This window comes from Sturnus vulgaris, chromosome 1 (genome assembly GCF_052056855.1).
Source record: "Sturnus vulgaris isolate bStuVul1 chromosome 1, bStuVul1.hap1, whole genome shotgun sequence".
In the NCBI taxonomy this organism is placed as follows: Eukaryota; Metazoa; Chordata; class Aves; order Passeriformes; family Sturnidae; genus Sturnus; species Sturnus vulgaris.
This window is the reverse complement of record NC_142243.1, coordinates 16,917,432-16,941,970: the sequence shown is the minus strand read 5'-3', so window position 1 is coordinate 16,941,970 and position 24,539 is coordinate 16,917,432. Positions and strand designations below refer to the sequence as shown.

Below are 24,539 nucleotides of genomic sequence, written 5' to 3'. Positions count from 1 at the left end.
GGATGAGAGAGGGCTGTGACACAGGGACTCCCTGTAGGAGACAGGATAAGGGAATATTTCCATTCCTATGGATATCTGGACACAACTCTTAGTCTGAAGGCTCTTTACAGGGCTGTAGCAAAGCTCGTGTGACACTGTGACCTTCAGAGGACAGCTTTATAGTGTGTGGCTTTCCTAATGTTAAATGAAGGAAGGTTGTAGCCTTGTATGAAGGAGGAGCTCAGCTTGAGCAGGAAATGGCAGTCGAGCAGAACAGGAAAAAGTGTCTTTTAATCACCAGGGCACAGCAATAGCCTTGTTGGAATAAGTGCAAACCTGAAGGAAAAATAATGATGGGCAGAGAGAAGCATCATTAAATATCAAAAGCAGCCATTTAGAATGAAACTTCTAAGGAATTTGCATTCGTGGCCAAACCTTCCAGCTCCAGAAGGCAATGGAGGAGTGAGATATGAGTCATCAAGGCTACATTGGCTTTGGGAAAAAAGTAACAATCTAGATTTGAAATAAGTGAAGCAGAAGAATAGAGGAAATAGTTTCAAGGTATCTGTCTAGAATATGATGGCTTCGTATATGGGGCTTGATCACCAACTCTCTGGCTAGCCTTAGAGCTAGAAGTGAGGACTTGCCTGTGGAACAGTTACTACTCAAAATTGGGACATTTTTCATCAAATCTGATAAAGGTTGCAGTAAAAAGGCAAATGTTCAGAGCAAAAAAGCAGGATTTCATTTTCCTGGCTGATCTCTGAGGTGTCGTGGATGAGAAGCAGTAAGCAACTAGACAGGTATTAATTTGTCAAGTGTATTGCTGTTTCATATTTGGTTGTTATTATATTTTGTTTCTGATTTGTTCCCCAAAAGTTTAACTGTCTTGCCCAAAGCATTTTTAAAATCTCTTGTGCTTGCCTAGTGTTGAAGAAGAGGTGGAATGAGCTATCAAATAGCTGGCAAATAGTGGGTGCTCTGTTTCCATAGTGCTAGTGGGACACACAGCACCTCTGTGGGACTTGTGCCTCGTAATGAGTGAGTGTGCAGCTCCAGGCTGTGGAGATCAGTGTGAAGCTGTTGCTGTCAAGCCGTGGGATTTGGAGAGGATCTTCTTCTGACAGCAACAATATGGTGCTTCTTCTCACTGTGGGATTGAAAGTAATCAAGAAGAATCTGTAATTTAGCAGAGCTCAGATCATGGTAAAACCCAGAAACTGTGCTCTGAACTTTAATTCTGAGGGAATTCCAACCCTGAGGATGGGAGACTTGTGCCTGATCATGGAAATATGCTTGACAAGTAGAAAAACCCATTTTCTGGCAGTATCTTGCAAGTAAGATTAGCTTTTCTGATGAGTTGACACATTGTCAAACTGTTGAGGTTACAGTCCAGAAGGAAGCAAAATTAATGAAAGGTTATTGATCAAGTTGTGGACAGAGCAAGCACTCTGTTGCAGGATTTGGCTCTCTTCTCAAATTAAAGAAAAATGCTTTTAAAATGCATGCTGCTGATGGACAGAGCATAGCAGGGAGTTCAGTTTTACCAATCACCAGCAAATAGACAGAAAAACTCATGCAATTAATTATGTCAGACTCTGTTTTATAGTAGAAGATGCTGTGTCTTCATTCAAGTACTAGTGAGGTGGGTATTTTCCTTCAATTTCTGTCTAATGTGACACTACTAAAAACTGCTGTAAAATGGACCAAATATATTAAAATTTGAGCCTTTATATAGCTGTCTTCTCAACCAGCTTTCACACAAAATCCTCAAGCAGAATTTCCGAAAGAATTAATTTTGTAGCTAGGAACATAAGTTATTCAACTTTGCCCAGTTGGACTCCACTCAAGGTTCCTGGCAGCCTCGAGTGGTCAAAACCTCTGGAAAAATAGGCCAAGTCCTAAAGATGGGCTGAATACCAAGGAACAGGAACATCAGATTATTATAGCCTGGTTTCCTAATATATTTTCTTATCACAGATCACAGAATGGGTCAGCTTGGAAGGGACCACGGTGTGTTATCTGGTCCAAACTCCCTGCTCAAGCCAGGTTTTTCTGGAGCACGTTGCACAGGATTGTGTCCAGATGATTCTTGAGGATTTGCCCTTGTTGAATTTCAGTCAGCTCCTCTCTGTCCATCTCTCCAGCCTGTCAGGGTCCCTCTGAAGGGCTGCACAGCCCTCTGGGGTATCAGCCACTCCTCCCAGCTTTGTGTTGACAGTGACCTTGCTGAGGAGCCTCTGTCCCTTCATCCAAGGCGTTGGTGAATGAACTAAACAATACTGGGCCTGATATTGAACCCTGGGGGACCCCACTAGTGACAGGCCTGTGCCACTGATTATCACCCTCTGGGATCTGGAGTTCAGCCAGTTCTCAATCCACCTCTCATCCAGTCCACACTTCCTGAGTTTTTCTATGAGGTTATTATGCTGTTCACTGATGTCTAAGACAGCACCAGTGCCACCTAAAGATTTCCTTGTGACTGTGGCATGCTCAAAGAGCATTCTCTGGTGTCTAATAAAAGGTATGTCTCAGAGGGTCTCTCTTTTCTAGCTGGAGGTTATTTTCATGAAGCTTGTGGGAACTTAGATGGTTTCTGACCCCTGCTGCACTGTCTGGAACCAAGCCGTAAGTCCAGAAAGTGATAGTGGGCTGGGAAAACAAACAAACTGTTGCAGATCTTTTCAATGTGGTTATGTATGTCTTGCTAGGTGTGCAATCAGTCTAAAAATCATGTTTCAGGAATAAAGAAGCAATTATATGAATGGTTGCTAGGAAATGCAATAGAAATGACAGATACATCTGCCAGCTAGAAATTGTTGGTTTAGCAATGTTGTCCACGTTAACTTATTAAGATATCATGAACCTTTTCCCACCATTTTATTCCCCCTCTTTGAATTATGTGTCTAAATTACCTACTGATTACAGCAGCTATTTGTTAGCTTTTGGATGAACCATAGGAAATTTTTTCCCTTTGCTGCTAGCAGGGCAAGCAGGCTGTCCATGCTGGAAGCACTTCAACAGTCAGACTCTTTCCAAAGAATGGTGCAGTCTCCTGGATGTTTGGCTGTGCCCTGCTGTGAGATGAGTTGTGCAATTCCCATGCACCCTAACCCCCTGTTACTCTTTCCTATTCTGAATAAGTTTTCTGTGCTTAAGCACCACAATTGTCTTGATGAGTTACTGGATTGGATTGGCTATCCCAGTATTTCCTCTTGGTCTTTAGAACAAAACGTGAAAGTCTGTTTTTAGTACTGTAAATACGTCTTTTTAATAAAGTTTATAAATGTGCAGAATGGATTTCAGAATGGAAATAGTTTGCATTGTCTTAGGGCCACTAATTGCATTTATTGGCAGAGATGGGCCTACTGAAAATTTTGTTTAAAAATTGACAACAATAAGTAATACAAAGTTAGGGATTTCTGCATTTCTTAAAACACTGCGTCTTTTGTAGGGTCAGGAATAGATACAGCTTTTCTCCCTGCCCCCCTCCCTGAATGATTTCGGAAATTACTCACATTCTTGCAGATTTTGGCAAGCTTTCTTTATCCCCTGTCTCACTGTGTGGCTCATCTTCCAAGCAAACTTTGGAACAGTTGCTGCCAAGCCACAGATGAATGCAGAAGTAGCTGGCAGAACCAGACATCCAGAGGTAAAGGACCTCTGTGTGTTTTGGGATATTACTTGACAACTTCTGGAAGGTCTTCTGCAGATAATGTTTGATATTTCCAGTATTGCCCATGTGTAGAGCCTGCAATTATCCTCCTGATAGGAAGAAAGGATTAGAGAGACAGTATGAAGAAAATTCTCTCTCAGTTAAGCCAATGAGGAAGTGAACTAAACTTTGCTCTAAATGAAGTTTAACCTGTGCTAATGGTGAAAAATGTCTTAACTCATCTTCAAAGCCAAGGATATCTGGCCCTGAGGAAGTGCCTTTGAATTAATTACACTGCAGTATTTAATGGCTATAAAATTCTCAGTCCCTTTGGTGTCTGTTAAGTTCCCCTGTAATTGCAGTGCAGTTTTCTAGGAGAGGAGACATTGTAATTTTATTGTTTAGTATGTTAATCAGAAGCGAAGTTTGATGTGTTCTAAAATAACATTCAGGTTATCAATGTCAATTCCAGACTATGAAATAGAGAGATGTTTATTTTTAAAGTAGTCTGCTTGTAGAATGCACAGGTATTTTCAGCAGTAATGAAAAATCTGTCTTAAAAAATATCGTTGCTGAGAACCTATGAGTGTTCAAGCTACCCATCCTACCCATCCTCTGAAAATTGCTGCAGTTGTTGTACTTTGATCTGTCTGTAAAGAATTCTGACTGTGGGAAGTTTAGTAAGCTGACCATGGGTTCTCCATGTGCCTGACAACAGCTGCTGATGAGTTTTCTGCTCCACCATGGTCCCCATGTAACCTGCTTTCAGACACTGCCCAATTAAACTTATTCTGCTTTCACCATCTTCCCAGAAGGTACTATGACTTTTACATATTTCTGATCTCCCCTCTTCATTTCTTTGCAAAATGCTCCACTTCTACCGTTATTTTTTTCACTAGCACTTGCAGATTTGTAGTTTGTCCACCAATGGGCTGATAACATCATCATTGGTGAAGTGAAGAAGAGGAGAACCAGCAGGGAGTCAATCCTATGTGCCCTCAAACATACAGCCTGATCACCAAACTGAGACACATTTCAAAAGAGGTTAATTAGATGTTAAAGACTCTGCAGTCCCTTATATTTAGTGAATGACATTAACTTTTCTGCTCATCGTTTGTCAGCAGTCATGTGTCACTTACTATTATTTGTGTGAATTTTTTTCCATCACTATTCTCATCCTATGCTTAACAAAATCAGAATAATGAAAAATAAAATTTAAAAAGCACTGAAGAATTTTTAGCAAAGCATCAAACTATAAAGACAAATATTGTCCTGACAACTACCTTTGCTCTAAGCTGAGTCAGATCAGCTGTTGCTGTGCTTTGACTGACTCAGATTTAAACAATTTAATGTTATTCTAAGTCCCTTGTTGCAGGAAAACACATTTTAAACCTGAATATAAAAAGTAATTAACTCCACCAATGCATTCAGAAAGGAGGAGGAGAGCTACAGGGGCCCAAGTAAGCCTGCAGTAAAACCATAGAGTGGCCAACCCTGTCCTGTTGTTTTGAACCTAAATGTTGTGTTTGAAAAGAAAAGTCAATGTGTTAGTGTGGTTGGCAAGCTGGCTGCCTCCCAAGCTCTCTGGAGGCACGCAGGGCTTTCCAGGTGATGCACAAGGTTCCTGGATGTGTGGCTGTGCTCACTGCTGGCTTGTGAGGCTGCAAACACACTGTAACACAAGTCTGGTCTTGAAGGATAAATGAAAAAAAAAGAGAAAAGACAATGGCTAAAGCCTTTTCAATGACAGAGCTGTCACTGACTTCTGGCTTTTATCTTCTTCTTCTTTTTTTTCTTATTTTTTTGGTTTTTTTGTTGTTGTGGGTTTTGTTTTTTATTTTTTTTTCTGAGTGAGTGTGTTTGACTTGAGTGGTAAACAGTATCAGAAAAATCCTCCTGGGGTTTTGCAGGACACCAACCTGCTCCAGCTGCTATTGAGTGCCAGGTACAAAATTACTCTATACATTGCATTTTATGGAAATCCCTTATGTGATGCCCCTAACCAGAGCAAAGAAACATAGGCTTACTTGTATTATCTTTGTTAGGCTTTACCTATCATGACATTGCTCTTACTGCATCATTTAAACAAGGAGTTGACTTCAGAAAAGGGAGACATTCTCATTGCTTTATGCACGTGGAAATGCAGATTTTGAAAGCTGCTCTTTGAAAAACTTGAAATATCCAACTCAAGGCTGGCTGTATTTTTAGTATTTTTTCAAATTAATTTTTTGTTTCATTTTCTTGCTTTTTTTTTTTTCTTAAATTGCAAAATTACTAGTTTGCCCCCTGTGCTCCAGAATGCCTCAGTATGGATTAATTTAGATGAACTGAGTTTCTAAATTACATGTGGGACATGATGCCACATGCTTTCTCTTAAACTACTTTTTTGGTTTTGCCCTGTTTTCCCCTTCTGGATGTCTTACCTGCTTTGTGTGTCTGCTGAATGCTTCATCACTTGATTTCTGGCTAATCATATCTGATGAAGGGCTTTGTCTCTCTTGTGCCAGAAGATTTGGCTCAGACTTCTAAAGCAATTGTACAGGTTATTTGAAGGGTTTGTTTTCTTTCCAACAGAGATAATCTTTATCACGTTAGCTTTTACCAACTTTGTCCTTTGCAACAAGCAGCATAAAATTTAACCAGTACAGACTTAAGAAAAACTGATTTAGATGTTGTGTTTAAATATGTTACAATCTTGTGTTAATTCAAGAGCTATTTGTTTATAAATAATCTCAAGATAAATATTCATGGAATATCTAAGGGGGGTTTTTTGGTCTGAACATATGATTTAAAGCTTACTATAAAAAGCTTTGGAGTCATTACATTATACTAATTCTGGAGAGCTAAAAATATAATACCAGGGAACAGATAGGTAGAATAAATGCACTCTGTGAATTCTACAGACACCTATTACTCTTTAGCAAACATGATGATAAAGCTGATCTTAATTGTAACCAAGCCATCTATGAGAGCCTGAAGTTAAAGCAATACAAATTCCATTTAGGAGTGTGGTGTCCTGAAGGGCAGATCAGTACAGGATCTCTCAGTAGCCACCTGCATCTTTCACTCTTTGCCTCAACACTGGCTGCTGGCAGGAGGTGTGATACAAGCCTAAATGGGGATTCTGATCCAACCTAAGGCAGCTGCTTTTATGAATTGATTAAAGTATGATTTTTTAAAAGCTGATGACTACTGTTGAGGCAAAAATACTCAGGAATATGGTGGGTTTATTCTCTGTGCTGTGCTTTCCCGTTTATAATGAAATTTGAAACCAGGTCAGTTTTATGCTTCTTTTTTTTTTTTTTTTTTTTTTTTGCTTATGTAGAAGCAGGTATTTTTCACACATCTCCTTTTATTGAATGCCAAGTTCTGTATGAATCAAATCTTAAGTAACTTAGCAGCAGATTAATATTTTACTGGCTGTGTCTACAGAGCCTGATGTGAGTCACTCAGTTCCTGTGCTCCTGAGGGTCTGAAGCTCATGGCCAACTCTGGGCTGAGCTTTGCAAGGCTTGGGCTCAGAGCCTGCCACTGGGGCCACTGGAACCAGGTGCCACTTGCCAGGACAAGGACAGAAGCTGCCTGCTTGTACCTGCTGTGTGTCATGTAGATTCACCTACAGCCAGCCAGGAAAAGCCTTTATCTGTAAATAGACAGAGCAAACAAATCTGGACTTTCTTTGCTAAACCCCTGTTATACAGCAGAAAACAGTTTATTACCTTTTTCACCATAGTGTTTGTCACCATTGGTTATCTGTTAAATCTTTTGTAAAAAGAGTGATTTTTTTTTATTTCCAGAGGAAGTATTTTTCCCATTTTTAGTCTCATAGTATTTAGTGTTTTTTTCCTGCCTAGGTGCTGCAATTTCTTTTAAAAAGTCAGTTTCCATGCAATGTAGAGCACAGTGGAATTTCAGAGTGTGAAATTGCATTTAGAGGGATCTAGGCTTCTTTCTCTCCTTCTCTCCATCCCACCTGTCAACATGATATTCTGATCCCTATTACACCTTTGCCTGGGATCATGTGGACTTCAAAAAACAATCTGACTGATGGGTTTTAAACTGTATTACAGCTGCCAAATTCTGGAAAAAATGATAACGTCCTAGACCAATGAAAGATAACAGCATTTGGGGTATTTTGTCCATTTTCAAATTCTAGACTGGTCAGTGACGATAAAGTAAAAGTTACAGGTTTTTATTTGATGTGAATATTGGATGTTTGTGAAAGATTCATCAGTAAAGCATTTCTTTTAATGCAGAACAGATTAATGAGCCTGCAGCATAGCTGATATGAACAATCCTGTGATTCTATAAATTTGTTCAGTGGCAAAAGATTATGAATACAATACTTGGGGTGCTGCAGTATTCACATAATACAGTAGGAGCTACTTCTTTTCTTCCTTTTCTTCAAAAAGAAAATGCTGTCTCTACAGCAGCATGTACCTTCATGCTACAAAGCAAGAAGCCAGAACACAGAAAAGAATTTTTCTCTGAAAAAGTCTTTTTACTACTTTAACTACCTTTCTGTGCTTGGTTAAAGAGGCTTGGCTGTCATTGGAATTGCACACGCACTCATCCCACTTCAATTTGTCCTGTCCTCCACCCTGTCAACAGTCATATTCCTGCAGGGTGAAGATAAAGTGTAGGGGGGAAAAAAAAGTTTTGGGCCTTCTCTTTCCTTTTTTCTTTTCTTCTTTCATGCTTATACAAAGGCTGAATGAATTTTCAGTGTTCTTGAATACCAGTTTCCTACTTAATAGTTGTTTTCCAATAGCACCTGCAGGCCTGCACTGCCTGCACTGACATCACATTGGCAAAGGGTGTGAGAAGAGATGACATCTTCTGGGGAATTGAGGCAAAGAAAAGCAAAGTGGCTTCACTAACATCAGACAGAAGTATGTCACAAAGCTGAAGTTTGAGAGGATAAGAATCTCTTTGCTTTTTTTTCTGAGTTTTTCTTGAGTGTCTACAGTGCAGACTGTCCTCTCTTAGTGTATGTTTGAATTTTTTATACTCAGGTATTTTTTATTAAACCCTGTCCTCTGCATCTTCCTTCCAGTCACAGGCAGTTAGATATTGAAGCAGATCCTAAATTCACAGACAGTCACAAGCAAGTGAAAAATATGAGGTTGAGAAGACAGAGGCTGTTTTAGTTAAATCATTCAATTTAATTCAATTCAATGAGGAACTGCTAGTGTCTAGTTCGTATTCATTGTACACCTGTGCTATTGGTACACCTCTACTCATGGGAAAGGCATCTAGTCTACTACTTTCATCTGATGAAGTGAACTAAACTGTACTGGGAATTATCACCTTACAAGTGTTTCTACCTTTATGTTGGTGGGCTGTTTCTCCCCTCTGTGCTAGGCAAAGTCCATTTGATGTCCTGAAATAGTCTGACAATAGATGTTCTGTCATGCTAATAAATTTGCTGTGGCTGACCTGATGTCAAAACTAAGCAAGAGTGAACCTGAGTTTAAACAAAACTTGATTCACATTATTGCTACCTCGAAAAATTACAAGATATTTTAAAAGTATGGGGCTCTTCTTTGCATAGGTTTATTATCTTTCAGCCAGGTCAGATTTATCTCTGCAGCCATTTTCTCTAACAAGTAGTTGTCTTTTTCTTAGCTGGGCTAGGTATACTTTGCTGTTGTTGTAGGGGCACTGGCATGTGCAAGAAGTTGGGGCTTGGCTGCAGGTGTTCATGTTCTTCCTCACATAGTGTGAGCTCCAGCTCTCTGAAACCCACCTGCTGTGCTGGGGAAAAGTGCTGGAAACCCTTCAGGAAAAAAACACAGCTGTCTAATGTCCTGCCTAGATCAAATGTGCAAGAGTCAAATTTGTCACTTGGTCAGTTTATCAGCGGGACAGGCTTGATTATAGCTGCCTTTGCTGTTTGTTGGAGATGAACAACAAGGCAAAAAAGCTGGAGTGATATGTGACTATGGGAAAAGCTGCTGAGAAAATACTGTCAGTCTGGAAGGAGTGCCTATTTGTTCTTAGAAGTCTGTGCAGAGTATCTTGTAATGTTTTTATGCTTGAATGTACATCTGAGTATACAGTTGTGTGATCATCTGCATGACATTTCTCTTTTTTCCTTTCTCACAGTGCATGCCAATTAAAGGACTTGGATTTGTGCTTGGAGCCTACAAATGTATTTGCAAGGCTGGATTCTATCATCCCAACATCTTCTCAGTGAACAGCTTTCAGAGTAAGTGCCTTTGCTTGAGTAAAAAAAAAAAAAAAAACAAAAAAAAAAGGAAAACAGAGCATTAATAATACAGGGCCTCTTTTTATCCTCATCAGGGTTATACAGTAAAATCCCAGATGTTTGCAACTCTCGGATTATATAATCACTTGAGGAGTTCTAGCCCTTTGGTTTGTCATTCACGGTGCTCTTGAGGATCCTGTAAAACATACCCACTTGAAGAATATTTGATTTGTAAATAAATTAAAAAACATGAAAAGAAGCCTTGCTAAGGGGAAATAGAGATTTCTGGCATTTGTGCTCATGCACAAGTATTCTGGAAATTAATCTACTCATTTTCTGTTTAGCCAGAGGAAATGAGAATGCCCTAGCTCCTGGCTTTGTGCGGGCTTTAATTGTTTTCATTTTACTTCATTTGCAAAGGAGAATTCAAAGGAGCATCCAAACTCTAATACAAGCTGACGAAATAGTAGAGATGGATCAAGCCTGGGAGTCTGTTTGGCTGTATGAATGGATAACATACACCCTACACATGCCCAGGACAAATATTGTATGGTTCTTAGACTGAATTGCCCACAATAGGAAAAACAGAACTTGGTTGATGCTTGTCAGGGAAAAGAGACAAACTGCATGCCCAAAGCTGATGTCTGTTACTGTCATCCTGTGACCAAATCTCTGTATGGATTTTGTGCTGAAATTGTTGCAGTTGTACTGGTAGAGCTCAGGCTGCAGTCACAGGTACAAAGCTGCTGCTTGGAGATGTAACAGGACATCCTTCTGTGCCTCCTGCTTTCAGGTTCATTTCATGCCCAGATTTTTTGCACCATCCTTTAGCCAGAGGTTCATGTCATCAGCTCTCGCTGTGAGATCCAGTTTGTGTGAGAGATCCAGGGAATGGCAGTGAGTGACTTTCACTGGGCTTGGTCCAGGGCTGCGTTGTGTCTTGTGTGAAAATAACTGCTTCTGTTCCCCAAGAGAAACACCTCCACTACCAATCATCACTTAATGTACACATATATATATGTGTGTATATATATAGGGGATATAATGTCTCCTGTACATATTTGTAGAATAAATAGCCCAGTTTGTTCAACAGTTTATCTGCTAAGTGTTTCCCTTGTCTTTTCATATTGTAAAGTGTTGCAGAAGGCAGCCTTGTGATAGTGCTATTTCTCTGGGCTGTGTGAATCTGTTGCTAGAGTAAGGAGGATGTTTGGTTCTTCCTGAAATGCAGCATGTTCTGGTGGAATTAGGATTTAATTCCTTGAGAGACCATTTAAAGAAAACTTCATACCAAATGCCATAGAACACACACAAAAATGTGGCTAGAGATCATAACAACATTGATCATTAGGGATGAGATGAACTTTATTTCATATCAGTTTTGCAAAATATATATGTTTGGTATGTATTAGTCACCTGGTTTCAGCTGCAGTCAGCATCAAGAACATGTTTCCCCAGAGGGTGATTTGTCTTCAGATAGGAAAAACAATACCCTCATGTTTTCTTCATTTGCTATAGAATGAAGAGCCTTTAAATGGCTATTTAGCTCCTAATAAAGTGAAATTTGTCTCAAGGAAGTTTGTAAATGCTGATATTGAAGGATGTAGGGGTCCAGTTTGATTTGAGCCTTTGTTGCTGTGAGGTAACCTGAGTTTTGAAACAGTAATGAAGAACTTTTTTCATTCATCCAGATGCAGCTCCATCTGCCAGATTGTGTAGATGATTTCAAAAAGTGAATAGTGAAACTGGAAATGACTAAAGTAATGAGAAAAGCCTGTGGTTCAAAGAAAACTTGGCCCTGTCACACAGCTGCTTTCTGTAAAAAGAAAAGGGAAAAAAATGACATGGCTAAAATAGCTGTAGTATGTATTTGGTGGCTCAAAATTATGTTAACATAGGAATTCTAGGCACGAATTCTGCAAGCAGTTTTGACAGAAGCCGTCTGACCTGGAGATCTCTTTGTGGAGCTAGGTTGGTGAAATCTGATGATAAAAGAGATGAAACTGAATAGGAATGTTAATCATTTAGAAAGTATGCCTAGTGGAAGAAAATAAAGAGGCAGCAAAGATTTGCAGGTCTCAAAATATCAGAAAGGAGATAGATAGAAAAAAATAATCAGCTTTGTACTTCACTCAATTGAAAAATTGGGTTGTGTTGTGTCTTGAAATGGGAGCATTTCTCAATGATGCTGGTATTCTGCACCACAGCAAAATATAGGTAACTACAGTTGCACATTGTGTTGGAAATATCCAGCTTTTGAGTGGGGGAAAGGTTCTGCTTTTGGCCCAGATTAATGTTTTGGTTTGAGTCTGGAAGATAACTGCATAATATAGCTTTGCAGAGATGTTGAACTCTAACACAGTTTACTGCTAGGCTCTGGGAGCCTGCAATGTCACATAAACAGTGTCCTATGTAGAAAAGATTCTTCAAATCAGTTGCTTTTCTGTCTTAAAGCAGCATGGTGTTGCTGCTCCCAGGAAGGCTGCACATGTTGCAGGTTCCCAAAGAGTGTGTGGGACAGACACAGCTGGAATTCAGGCTGTTCTCTTACTGAATAAGAAGCCAGGCAGGAGGGCATTTCCCTCCCAAGTCTGCATTCCATCTTCAGAGCTGATGGTGCCAAAACACGGAAAACCTTTCTATTTTTTCTGGATATGTTAATGAGGACCCTGGGTACTAGAAGGGGACAAAGTTATTACCATACTTCCAGGGTGTCTTTTGAGGTTGGAAATAGGTTTTAGAACAAAACACATTTCATGTACACAGGTTGTATTAACCTGTAAGTGCTTGAATACATGGTTATGCACTTTCTCCTAATGGCTCATTTTTAGGTAGCATTATTAGTATAGGTAGAATAGACTAACTGATGATTACTTATATGCTTACATAACATTCCTGTAACATCCTTCTCCAAAGCACTTCTGTTCTCTGCCTCATGGGGTAATCAGGTTTGCATTGAAAAATCTTTAGCAGAACAATGGTGCTTTGTTCAGCCTTGAATTTTACTCTTTAGCAATGCATCCATATACTGCAGAAATTCTCAGCTCTTGCTGTTTGGATGTGGAACCTGCCCTGCTTACACCAGAAGTGGCTCTCTTGTCTGAATATGGGACTTTGCTGTCTCTAACACTGCCATGATCACATAAAAATTTCCAAGAGGTGTTTCCAGTTCTACAGGAATTATCATTTTTTATACCTGCCCTTTGGCTTTGGTTCTTCAACAAAACCCACACGTGCAGATCTTTGCACATAGGAAGGTTGTCACTGACTTCAGTGATCCCTTTGTGAGGTGAGGCTTATGACCATGGCTGATGATCAGGTTTTGGTGCCAAGAGGCCCAGTTATATTCTCACCAAATTACTGCAACATGCTGATGCAAGTGGAGTATTCCTAAATATACTCTTTTATAGAACAGGGGCAGAATCAGTCTTTTGTTCTGCTCAGTGCTCAGCATGCACTGCGCTCTCTGTGTTCTGATTTCTGACTGGAGTGTGGGATGATTTGGTTTGGGACAAAGCAGTCCCTGCCCTGGCTCTCAGCAGTCTGTGGTGCCATTCTTACTTTGCAGGAAGATCTCAGCTGGCAGTGTTGCAGCTGCTGAGGCATCCCTTGCATGGCAAAGTGTCCTTAGGAGAACCAAAGCTGATGAAGAGTTACCCTCAGGAGAACATTTCAAAAACAGATGGGCCAATCAGACAGAAAAATAAGACTGGGATAGACTAGAAAAGAGCTAGAAAAAAATATGGTAGAGGAAATAGCTGAAACATTTAAGCTTTGTGGTTTATTTTATTATCATTCATGTTAGTTTGTGTCCCTGTTCCTACTTTCTACCTACTTTGTTTTGTTCTATTCTCCTTCCTTTTTATCCTTTCTATTTTTTGTTTGCTAGATTTTATTTCTGTTCTTCTTTTCTTCTTTTACACCTCCCTCATTTTCAGTTTTAACTCCTGCAGCACAGTGTTTGCTTCCATCTCATTTGTGACAGTGCTGAAACTGCTGCTGCCTTACACAGAGCAGAAATGACTTCTTATCCATCTACCTTACCAATGTCTAGAATCTTTTGTCATCTTTTAAGGAGGAAAAACTTTTTATTCACTGCAGGAGACATGTAATCCCAAAGAACTGCTGAGATAGGACAAGGCACTATGAAACATCTAGCAATTCTGTTGGAAGCACAACAGGCTTGGCTTGGACTGTCTGTGTCTTGAACTGATGTTACATTGACTTTGGTGAGGGGACAGGACCAGACAAAAGGGGCAGAAATGTTCAACCATGCACTGGGCAGCTGTGCCCAATATAGTCAAGGCAAGGGTGTGGGTGGACAATATCTCTGTCAGTGGAACATACAATGAACAGTTGTTCCCCAAGAATTTATTTTAGAGGTTCTGAAAAAAGTTCCTTCTTTTTGTCAAGAAGAAAAAAGACTAAAAATAAAAATATGGGAATTGTTAATTGTTATTCATTGCATTGTGGAAAATTTCATGTAGATCCAATTTTTTCAATCTCTTTTTTATTACTTGTTAGGAAGAATCACCTAGAATCATGGAATCCAGTAGGTTGGAAAAAACCTCTAAGATCACCAAATCCAACCTGTGAGCAACCCCCACCTAGTTATCCAGACCAGAGCACTGGGTGCCACATCCAGTTGTTCTTCAGGCATCTCCACATCCATTTGATAGCCAAAAGATATTCACAGAAGAATCAGTCCTGGGTGGCAGTGCAGAAGATGTGCATCAGTGATCTTCCTTTGTACACTAGAGACAATATCACAGAAGCAGTAGATAGGAAAATATGTCTGAGATCATTGAGTCCACCCCATGACCAAACACTGCCATAGGCTAGACCATGGCACTGAGAGCCTCTTCCAGTCTTTCCTTAAACTCCTCCAGGGACAATGACTCCACTGCCTCCCTGTGCAGCCCATCCCAGTCTCTAAACGTGGCACCAGACACATCTAAACAAAAGCTTGCTGTTGTGTTATGAAGTCATATCTGTGGGACATTTACTTCAATGTGCAACTGTTTATTTAACTGTTGTCCTTGTAGTATGTGATGAGCATCCACATAAAGACACTCCCATGTATAATTCAGATAAGAAACTGCTTGGATAAAATGGAATATAGTGTATTTGTAATGACTTTCAAGGTTGAACAGTTCACAAATAAAGTAAGTGCATCAAGTTCAGATCATGCTAAATTACCAAGCCATATTCATATAATATTTGTAGTAGTAGTCTCATAACTGCGGGTCTTGAATTGTATTTTTCTGTATGTAAGTTTTTATACTGCAAATAATTTATTTAGTCGACACAATAAAAATATATTAACAAATTACTTATGGTGCTCAGAAATGTGAGGTTTTAAAGAGATGGGCTAATTGAAGGGCAAGTATAGAAATTATAAAGGAATAGCTGTGTGGTGGAAAAGGAGGTTGACATGAACTTAAATGCTGAGGAAATGAGGTGGAAAACTTGGACAGTAGAGAATGCACTCTTGGCTTGGATATGGAGATGGGAGGTGGGAGACTGTGACTTCTGTCTCTGGCAGAGGATAGTGTGGGTCTGTTGCTCTAGCTGTAAGGAAAGCAGAGATCTGATGTTAGACTTGGAGAAGGTGGTTTCTGTTAAAGTTCTTGGAATAATAATGGGCTGAGGTCCATGGGTATGTGCTCTGAAGAGAAGTTCCAGTCCTAGAATATCTTCAACATTGGTGCTCCTTAGAGGTCCTCCATCTGCTTGGTATGCCCAAGCATGGTGATTTTCCAAGATTTCCATTCCTGTCTCACACAGTCTGGGTCAAAAGAGCACAAGATCTCTTCTTGCTGACTCCTTGTATCTAAAAATCTGACTTCCAACATGAGTAAGCACTGCTCTGCTATATTCAGGTTTCCAACATCTTAGTTTAGAATCCAGCTCCAAGGCGAAATTCACGATCTGCATGAGAAATACCATCCTGTTCTCTACTCATTCTGGGATGTGGGAGCATCCTACACTGAGGACAAGGAGCATGGCCTCTGTCCCTTTCCCAGGCTTTGCCTGGCAGCAGATGTGCACTCATGCGCATTTGGACATAGATTTGAGAAAGCAAGAAGTAATTACCCTTGTAGATAACCTTCTGCTTCAATTGTTTCCAGCTGAAAGTCTGAAGAGAGTTGCATAAGCCTATGTCTATGTGCAGCATAGGTGGAATAGGTCGTCTCTTGAAGGACTCAGCAATGCATGATTTTCACTGTCAGAGGAGAATTTCAGAGAAATTGAAGCAGTTCTCTAGAATTGTGAAAAGTGGGAGGAGTTATCACACATTATAACACACCATTGATTTGGCTTCAGCCACATTCCTAAGGCTGTCTTGCCTATAAAAAACATTTTCAACAGACCAATTTTTTCCTTTTATTTAACAATATTCTTTTTTTTGCCCCCTTTCTCTTTCACATTTTAACTCTATTCATGGCCTGTAGGGTAAGCAGCCTTGCAGGGGTTTGTGGGTAAGTGTCATGGATCAGAAAAATTAGGATTCCTTCTGTGTGCGCTCTTGATAGGTTCACACTGATGGATGAGGTGTCAGTTCAAGAGTCATTGATTAACATTTTTGACAAAGTGTTAAATTTCCAATAGGTTTTCTTCCTGATATTCTTGTGTGAATAATGGAAAACTATACTTAGTCTAAGTGCATTGGTTTTGCTTTGGGGACAGAGTAGTGCAATCGTGCAACATCCTGTTGAACCAATGTTAATTAAGAAGGGTTTAATCTAATTTGAATGAATGAATCTCATTAATTCACTAGATAGCATTTTTATAAAATTGAGGAACAATCTGAAATAGGATCAGAGCTTTTACTATGAACATAAGGTAATTAATGGGTCTGCCCTTCATCTGTCTGTGTAAAATCCTTTCATTGTTCCCAAATATTTCATGTAACTTTTTCCCCATTCAAAATTATTCTTCATAGAATTTCCCGTGCAGATTTAGCCAACTTTAACTATAACAGGAAAGCATTTGATGTTTAATAAGCTCACTTTCCTCATTGGTCTGTATTTTCTGAATGTTACAAAGGATGGTTCAGTGAGAAAAGCAGCACTGGCCAAGCTATTTTGTAACCTATTGAGAGAGGACGGGAGGGAAAGGAAGCCCAGCAGAGGACTGGTGATGAACTCCCCATTCCACACAACTAAAAGTGTCTCCCCTCGCACTTCTGCTTTCAGGGAAGGATGCAGAAAATCGCTTTCCTGGAGGTGAATTGTCAGAGGAAGTCTACACCTGCCTGCCCTGCAGAGAAGGATGCTCTTTCTGCACAGATGACACTCCCTGCTACGCACAGGAGGACAAGTACTTACGGCTGGCTATCATCTCCTTCCAAACGCTCTGTATGCTGCTGGATTTCATAAGCATGCTGGTGGTCTACCACTTCCGCAAGGCCAAGGTAAACCCACGTGTTTTACTCTGATTTTCCTCCTCTCTCTGTGGTACACGCTCCTTTATCCCGGGTGTGTAGCTTCCCTTTTTGAGAGTCAGTTTCTCAGGCAGGGAGCGCAGCTCAGGGGGAAGATGGGATTTCCAAACTGGAATGTTTTCCTAAATTGTTTATGTGGTTTTGGGAAAAGGAAAAAAAAGCTGAGCAATTTTTATCTTCCAGTGAAATATGCTTGCATTTATAGATGTGAGGCAAAAATAAAGGAAACTGTTAAATAATTTTGGAAAATCAGGCCAATTAATTACACTCATCTCTAAGGGGACATGGGGTTTTTAGAAACTTGGGATCTTGAAAGTCTCTGCATTACCACTACTGGGAATGATGTTTGGTTTCAATATATTTGAGACTAGCTGGAAAATAATTATGGCAAAGAGAAATATTTCTGAACAATTTTCGTTCCTAGAGAGTTTAAATGTGATTCTATGGTTAAAGATTATTATTTCTTTTCACTAAAGCATGAGTATACTAAGGAGTGTCTGTAAATTGCTGATGCAGCATTTATGTACTAAGCTAATGAATTTTCTGCTTTTACATCACTCAAAAAATGGTAGCATCTCTTGGAATCTCACTGTTGCCTCAGTAAATGCAGAATATTCTCTTAAACTTCAAATTTACTGTAAAGAAATTAACTGAAGCTGGCATATATTCACTACCTACCTTTTGGAAACATAGGTGTGCACACAGTATGCTACATTATTGAAATTAATAGCTTCATCCACTTTCTATAACCAGATAAGTATTTCCATTTTGGGTTTTGGAACACTTGATCCCACAGTCTTCCTGATCCTGCAGTGTCTGTGTTACAAATGCGTGGCTCATTTTGAAAGACTTTAATATCCTGCCAGGAAATCACAGAACAAGCAATAACATTCCTTTTTTCCCCCCCTCTTCTGTTTCTGACAGTGTCTTTGTATTTAATGATATTATATTAAATGATTCAAATTACAGACCTAATTGTATTCATAAAGTTTTTTGTTATGAAAAGTTTGCTGTAGGCATCTGTTTAGTTGCTTGGCATTAACTTAGCAGACAAACGTCATTCCAATTTTGTGAGGTTTTAATCCGGTAATGTTACTCACTTTTAATGTCCTAGACAGCATCATGACAAGAATTTCTTGTGAGTGAAAACTTTTTCTAGACTTAAAAAGTGATATGCAGCTATTGCAAGCTGGGCTTGACTTCTTTTGTGCACACTGAAATATTGATTGTTTTATAGGAAATATTTATGTTTTCTCACAAATATGTTGAGAAATAGTATTCACCCTTGCACTTGTACACTTGCATATGTTCTGATATAGATATCTGCTAGAGTAAAAAGATACATCTTTATTAGACATAACACAGAAATCTTGTGTTTCAAAAAACCCTGCTAGTCGTGAAAAGCACATTTTTACATTTGTGATGATTAGTCATTTCTCCAGAGTAGTCTATGAGTAAAGAAACACATGGAATCTGAATCTTTAATACCAAAGCAATACTAAAGAGGCATGTACACATCTTTTGTTGTTTCTAAAGTGCTTTTCAGTCACTGGAAAAAAGTTTGTCTTATTTTTTTCCAGATTCCCTCTTATGACATATGAATGAATGAGAATCAGACATAAAACAAAGCAGTATTTTTCCCTGAAAGAAAAATGATGCCTTTGAGACATTGCAGTTCATTCAGTTGACCAGAGATAGATTCAATTATAATTTTGGTACCTTACAGGAAAGTTGACTTTTCTCTAAATGTGTATCTTACAAGGAAAAGGGAAGGGAACATGAGACAAAAGAAATAATATGGTGGTTAACAAACCTTTCCATTATGATTGATGTTTTCAAGGAATAGAAACTGATAGATTTTTCATTGCTTTTCATGTCATTGGGTTGAATTTTTCTTGGATCTGAATTTAGTGTTTTTCATCTTGTTGGTACAGCAGGAAAAATATCTTGTGTGTTTACCATGAAATGAGAAGTTGCATGAAGGGCAAACATACTGAGAACAATGAGTATTTGCATAAGAAAACTGCTGGTTTTGTGTTGGGAAATGACAGAAATTTGGAGTGAAGGAAGGAAACTACTAGCTTACTATGTACTCTCTGCCAAGGAGGTAAAACCATGAAAATGAAAGAACACATATTGAAGTATATTCAAAATATCTGCCTTTTTGAGAATTTCCAACTGTTAGTGAAGCAAACCACAATTAGGTTAGTATATATGTCTGTGATTAAAGTTACTGTGTTAAACTGCTCATTTCCATTGTGCTGTGTGGGAGTCAGAGAAGAGCGTTTCTTTGGATTCTCTCCCACGTGTAGCACTACAATATTCAAATGGTTGCCAAAAATAGTTTTAAATGCAGCATTTTAACAGAAAGAACAGCATACTGCTACTATATCAAGAAGCAAACTTCAAAGTGTTCAAGGGAGCAAAAGATGGGAGGTGAAAATTAAAGGTGTTAAATCAGGCCCTTTCAGTGCTGAAAGGAATGAAGAGGAGATATGTGGCATTTTGATCTGGCTGTTGATCAGTAATATCAGAAGGTAGATGGGATCAGGTTACCTCTTTAGTAAAAGTGACTGCAAAAGACTTCTCAGTGCTTGTGCTTCATGGGGCCTCCTGGTGATTACTACCTTCAAATAACTAAGGTCCTGAAAAGCTGAGGTCTGCCAACAGAAAGCACTTGGGAAGAAACACCCCAGGCACTTGACAGTGATATTGTGAATATAATAATTCACAAAAAGAATTGATAAAAGTCCATAATCATCCTTTAGCTTATGACAGAAAAATAGAAAAATAGGTCAATGTATCAGTAAGAGCAGATGCAGATCATAAGTATTTTAGGGAAGTGAAAAAAAATACCTCAGCTTTTCAGATTACACTGGTTGCACTTCTTATGGCCAGGCAGTACTTGAAATGGGAAATGGCATCAGCCTGGTTTTGTCAGCAGTGCAGAATATATGTGAGATCCAAGGCAGCTGCTAAAAGACCAACCACGGGAAAAAGATGGAGCCCTGCACTGCCAGAGAGCATGGCCATGAGAACAGAGACCTTTTGGGCAATTACTGCTGAAGTGTTACTGACAAAATGTGATGATACAACTTTCATTTTGACATGATCTTTATTACTGACCTAGGCCGTAATAAGACTCTACAGAGAAAGTGGTAAATACCAGCTCATGAGTTCCCACTCAGATCTTGACAAAAGGAATGGTAATAAATAGATAAAGCCTATAGCAAGGCAGATGACTGGTTTTTAAAAGCCAGGCTTCTCTTTATGGAGACTTTTACAAGTCTCTGAAGTTTTAAGTCTATTCTGCTAGAACTTCTTATGGTTCCTGTAGAGAATCTTCTTCCAATTTCTGTCTAGAAAACTGCCAATCTATTTATTGTGTAATAAGTTTACATTAATAGCAGTAGAGGAGTAATGGAAGGTAGGAAATGTGACATCTGTATTTATAAAGACTCCCTATTATAGTGGCAAGAACTAAAGATCAGTAAGTACAACTTACACACTTGCAAATTCAGAGTAATAGTAATAAATAATAGACCTACTGGGTCCATGGGCAAGTGCAGGAAGTGGGCTTTTGGAGAATGTGATGCCCTACAAATGTATTTGGAACTCTGTGAAGGGGAATTATGAGCATGTGGACATGAGAACACTTCTTCCAAGATCTGCCACCAAAAGCTCTTAAAATTTTGGTCTCAAGGGACTAGGTGAGCTGCACTATTTTTAGGTAACCAAGGGGTGGCAGAGGAAAAGACAGGGTAAGAAATATGGCATAAAATAATGTACAACAGTGAGATATTGATATGCAAACATATATATTCATGGTTCCTCTTTGAGTATCACTAGATTAAGGATCAAGGGATGTCTCAAATGTTCAAGGAATCTCTCAAATGTTTTTAAAAAATTAAGTAGTTGTATTACACAATTTTTAGTTGCTTTATGTCACTCATTGGCAAAGAATATCACAGATCTCAAAGTATAAAGCAATTCAAATAGGAAGGAATCATGGAGGATATTTCTCTCTATATTTCTATATGTTTCTGTATTTCTAGGGTGTTTAAACATAGTGGTTTTGGTGAAATATCTGGTGCTTTAAGGCCATAATTTTATTTTTGGAAACTTAGAGGATAGATCAGGAAGCATCAGTCTCTGCTTCTTTAATAATGCAGCATAGGCCATAAAGTGAGGTAGGACACTAGAGTCTAAATCAGAATATCTTTTGTTCTCTTGGCAAAGAGTCATTAAGTTAGATTTCATGTCTGTTCTTGAAAACTTTGTTGTTACTCATGTAGACTTGCACATTTGATAGGTGAGAAAAAAAATGTAGCTTTTTCATCCAAAACACAGTTGATCCAAACCATTGGTACCACTGACCAATCTGACCATTGTCAACCTGTAAATGTAACTGCAAGTAATGACTTCAAGCAGTTGTTGGAATTGGCCAAAATAACAAAATGGAATAGCAAAAAGATACCATGACAAAGCTCCAATCAGTGCTGTGGAATTCATTTGAGGCTTTGTCAAACACAGGTGAAAGTGACTCAGCAGCCCTGAGATCAGCTCAGCAGTAATGTTATTAAACTGCAAGAGTCATAACTGGAGAAAGTCACAGGCAGAAAAGGTGGCCCACTGCCAAGAGAAGGAAGAACTCCAAAATGATAAGAACAAAAAAATTTGGAAGAAGGCACAGAAGGAGTGCAGAAGCTAAACCACTAGTGAAAAGCTTTGTAGGGAAAGATAGAAAAAAGATGAAAAACATAACAGATAAAAAGGAGACTACTGCTATAATGGGAAAAGATTAAGCATTTCAGCAGGAGAGTAAATGGGGGAAATGTACCGAACAAAGAATAAAGAGGAGAAATTATTCATAGCTAATACAGAAGGGGAATCAGATATGTGGATCACTTCAAAGAAATCTTTGCTGTGGACAGCCCTCATGCTAATCAGTAGCGGAAGCTGGAAGCCATGAACCTGGTATTGATACAAGGTGCAAGAGGCTCAAAAACTCAAGGGAGATGAAAATTTGTGAAATCCTATCAGAAAAGCTGACAGCACCTGACAGCAACAGTTTAATGCCTCTGAGGGAATTGTGTGATGAAGCCTAGGAAAAGAGATCTTTCCTGAATAGTGAAAATATTGGAATTCTGTTTTGACTGCTCTGACGGAGTGATTTTCCTGAATCTGACACGGGAAGATGGTGAGGCTTCTGCAGTGTTGGAGAAGTAAAGGGACACTGGAGTCAAAACAAGGAGCAGGCTCAGTGCTGTTGATGGTCATTTTATCTGTCTTAGCAACACAGAGAAGTCTGTAAAGGAACAGACTCCTCTTATTTCCTTGGTTTTCAAAGGCTTTTACAGAGTTTGAGTGTGAGAGGATCTTGCAGAACAACTTTCAGCCTTACCAAGTCAGATTTTCATGGCTGTATACAGAGGTGAAAAAGGAACAAAAGGAACAAGGAACAAAACAGCTCAAGGTGATACTAGCAAACATCTTTACGTGCTGTGGCATTATTATTGATTTAATAATGCAAGCATCACTACAAAAAGCACATCCAAAAAGTATGAGGTTAAGCTAACAAAAGTAGCTGGTTAGACAAGGACAGAAATAATGGATATTAAAACAAATATTCTCAAAAATGAGAAGCTGAACAGTGATTTTGTAAGAAAATGCATCAGCAAAATAGGAGAATTCATCTGTGAGCAGTGCTGTGTGGGCCAAGGGAGAGCTCAAACAGGGAGTGACCAACTGCAGCATCAATGACATGCAGTGTAAGGGTAGCAAAGCTACTGGAAAGAAATTGAACATTTAAATAACTTGAGTAAAAATCAGATTTTTAAAAAAAATCAGACTTAACATAGGACTAGAAAACTACCAGAGCCTTAAAGAGAAAACCAACTGCATTGTAATCATGTTTTTGTAAAAGTACTGGACTGTGGAAGGACATTACCTGCAAAGAACCTAAAGGGCTCATCAGTTATCAGGCTGACTTTTCAAATGAATCAGAAAGAAGAGCTGAAAATAACTGACCTTTGCATAGCAGCCTACCACCTCAAACAGGGAGCTCTCGGGCAGAATACAACTGCTGTGAGGAAGTGTGAGTGCCCTTAAGAAATGCCAAGAACCTCTACTTGCAAAGAGAGCAGAGAAGTTGGTCTCAGCCATAGAGTGAAGAGACTAATTGCTTCTTTGTGATGAAGGAGAGATGAGAATGTGCTGCCAGCCTTGACTCATGCTAGACCTTTTCAGAAGGGTCTTGTTTGCTGGGAATTCTCACTCAGATCAATGCTAAAGGCTTCAAAGTAGTTGCACTAAAGCCAAACTACGTTGCCCTCATCTCACCACCTTGTGGAGCTGCCAGGTTCTGAAAATAGGGGAACAGAGAGTGAGCATGGGGATCTGGTCTTTCCATCTTCCTGATGCACCTGTGGCCGGTGGCTCTGGATGTAAATCCAGCATGTCAAGGTAAAATTGTAGTAATGAACACACTTGGCAAAGGTTGTTTTCAGCTCTGAAAAATAATGGAAAAAATGCTTAGAGTTCAACACAGCAATTTGGAATGGTGTTGCCATATAGCATTAACAGTGATAAAGGACTATGATAAGAGCCCATTGGAATGAAGGACATTGCCCTGTTAAAGACCAAAATTTGGGACTTTCAATCCCAAATATTGGAATTTTTAAACTAAATTACATTTTATTGAACTAGTCTTCTCCACTTTTACCCTCTCCAACTCCCCCTCCTTTTATTCAGGAACTGTTGGAAATACAGAAATACAAATACTTTTAATGAGAGGAGGAAAATATACATCTTGAACACTAATCAAGGTAAATACAGCTAACAGGACCATATCATCAACACGAATAAATAATTTTCCATCTCTTGAGGGAAATGTGACAAATAATAGATACAGACTGTTTTTATATGGTTTTTATTCTGTCAATTGCAAGTTTTCAATTTGGAATTCGGGGTGGTGAGATAAACTCTGCCACCACTATCACGTTTTTTTCATTTAGTGTAAATATATTTAAGTGTTCTGCTAAATATGATTTCAAAACTGTGAAGATAGTCCCTAAGCAGTGCAATTTTAAACACTGCAGAGAACTGCATATAGATGGAAAGGCAGCATGCAGATTTATGCTGTAGTTCCCCTTTCTAATATTGAGAAATCAAGAACGTCTTTTCTCCCTTACTGCAGCCGTGATAGGGTACAGTAATTCAGAATGAGGTAATCACAGGCTATTGAT

General features: G+C 39.1%; 1 protein-coding gene across 2 annotated transcripts in view; it reads left to right on the top strand.

Annotated features, from left to right (window-relative positions):
• GPR158 (G protein-coupled receptor 158) overlaps nt 1-24,539 on the top strand; it is a 192,828-nt gene that overhangs the window by 75,650 nt on the left and 92,639 nt on the right. For both annotated transcript variants that reach the window (XM_088160375.1, XM_014882219.2), the window contains exons 3-4: nt 9,743-9,845; nt 17,045-17,262. In XM_088160375.1, coding sequence (XP_088016501.1) covers nt 9,743-9,845; nt 17,045-17,262 — 321 coding nt within the window. The remainder of the gene's footprint in view (nt 1-9,742; nt 9,846-17,044; nt 17,263-24,539) is intronic.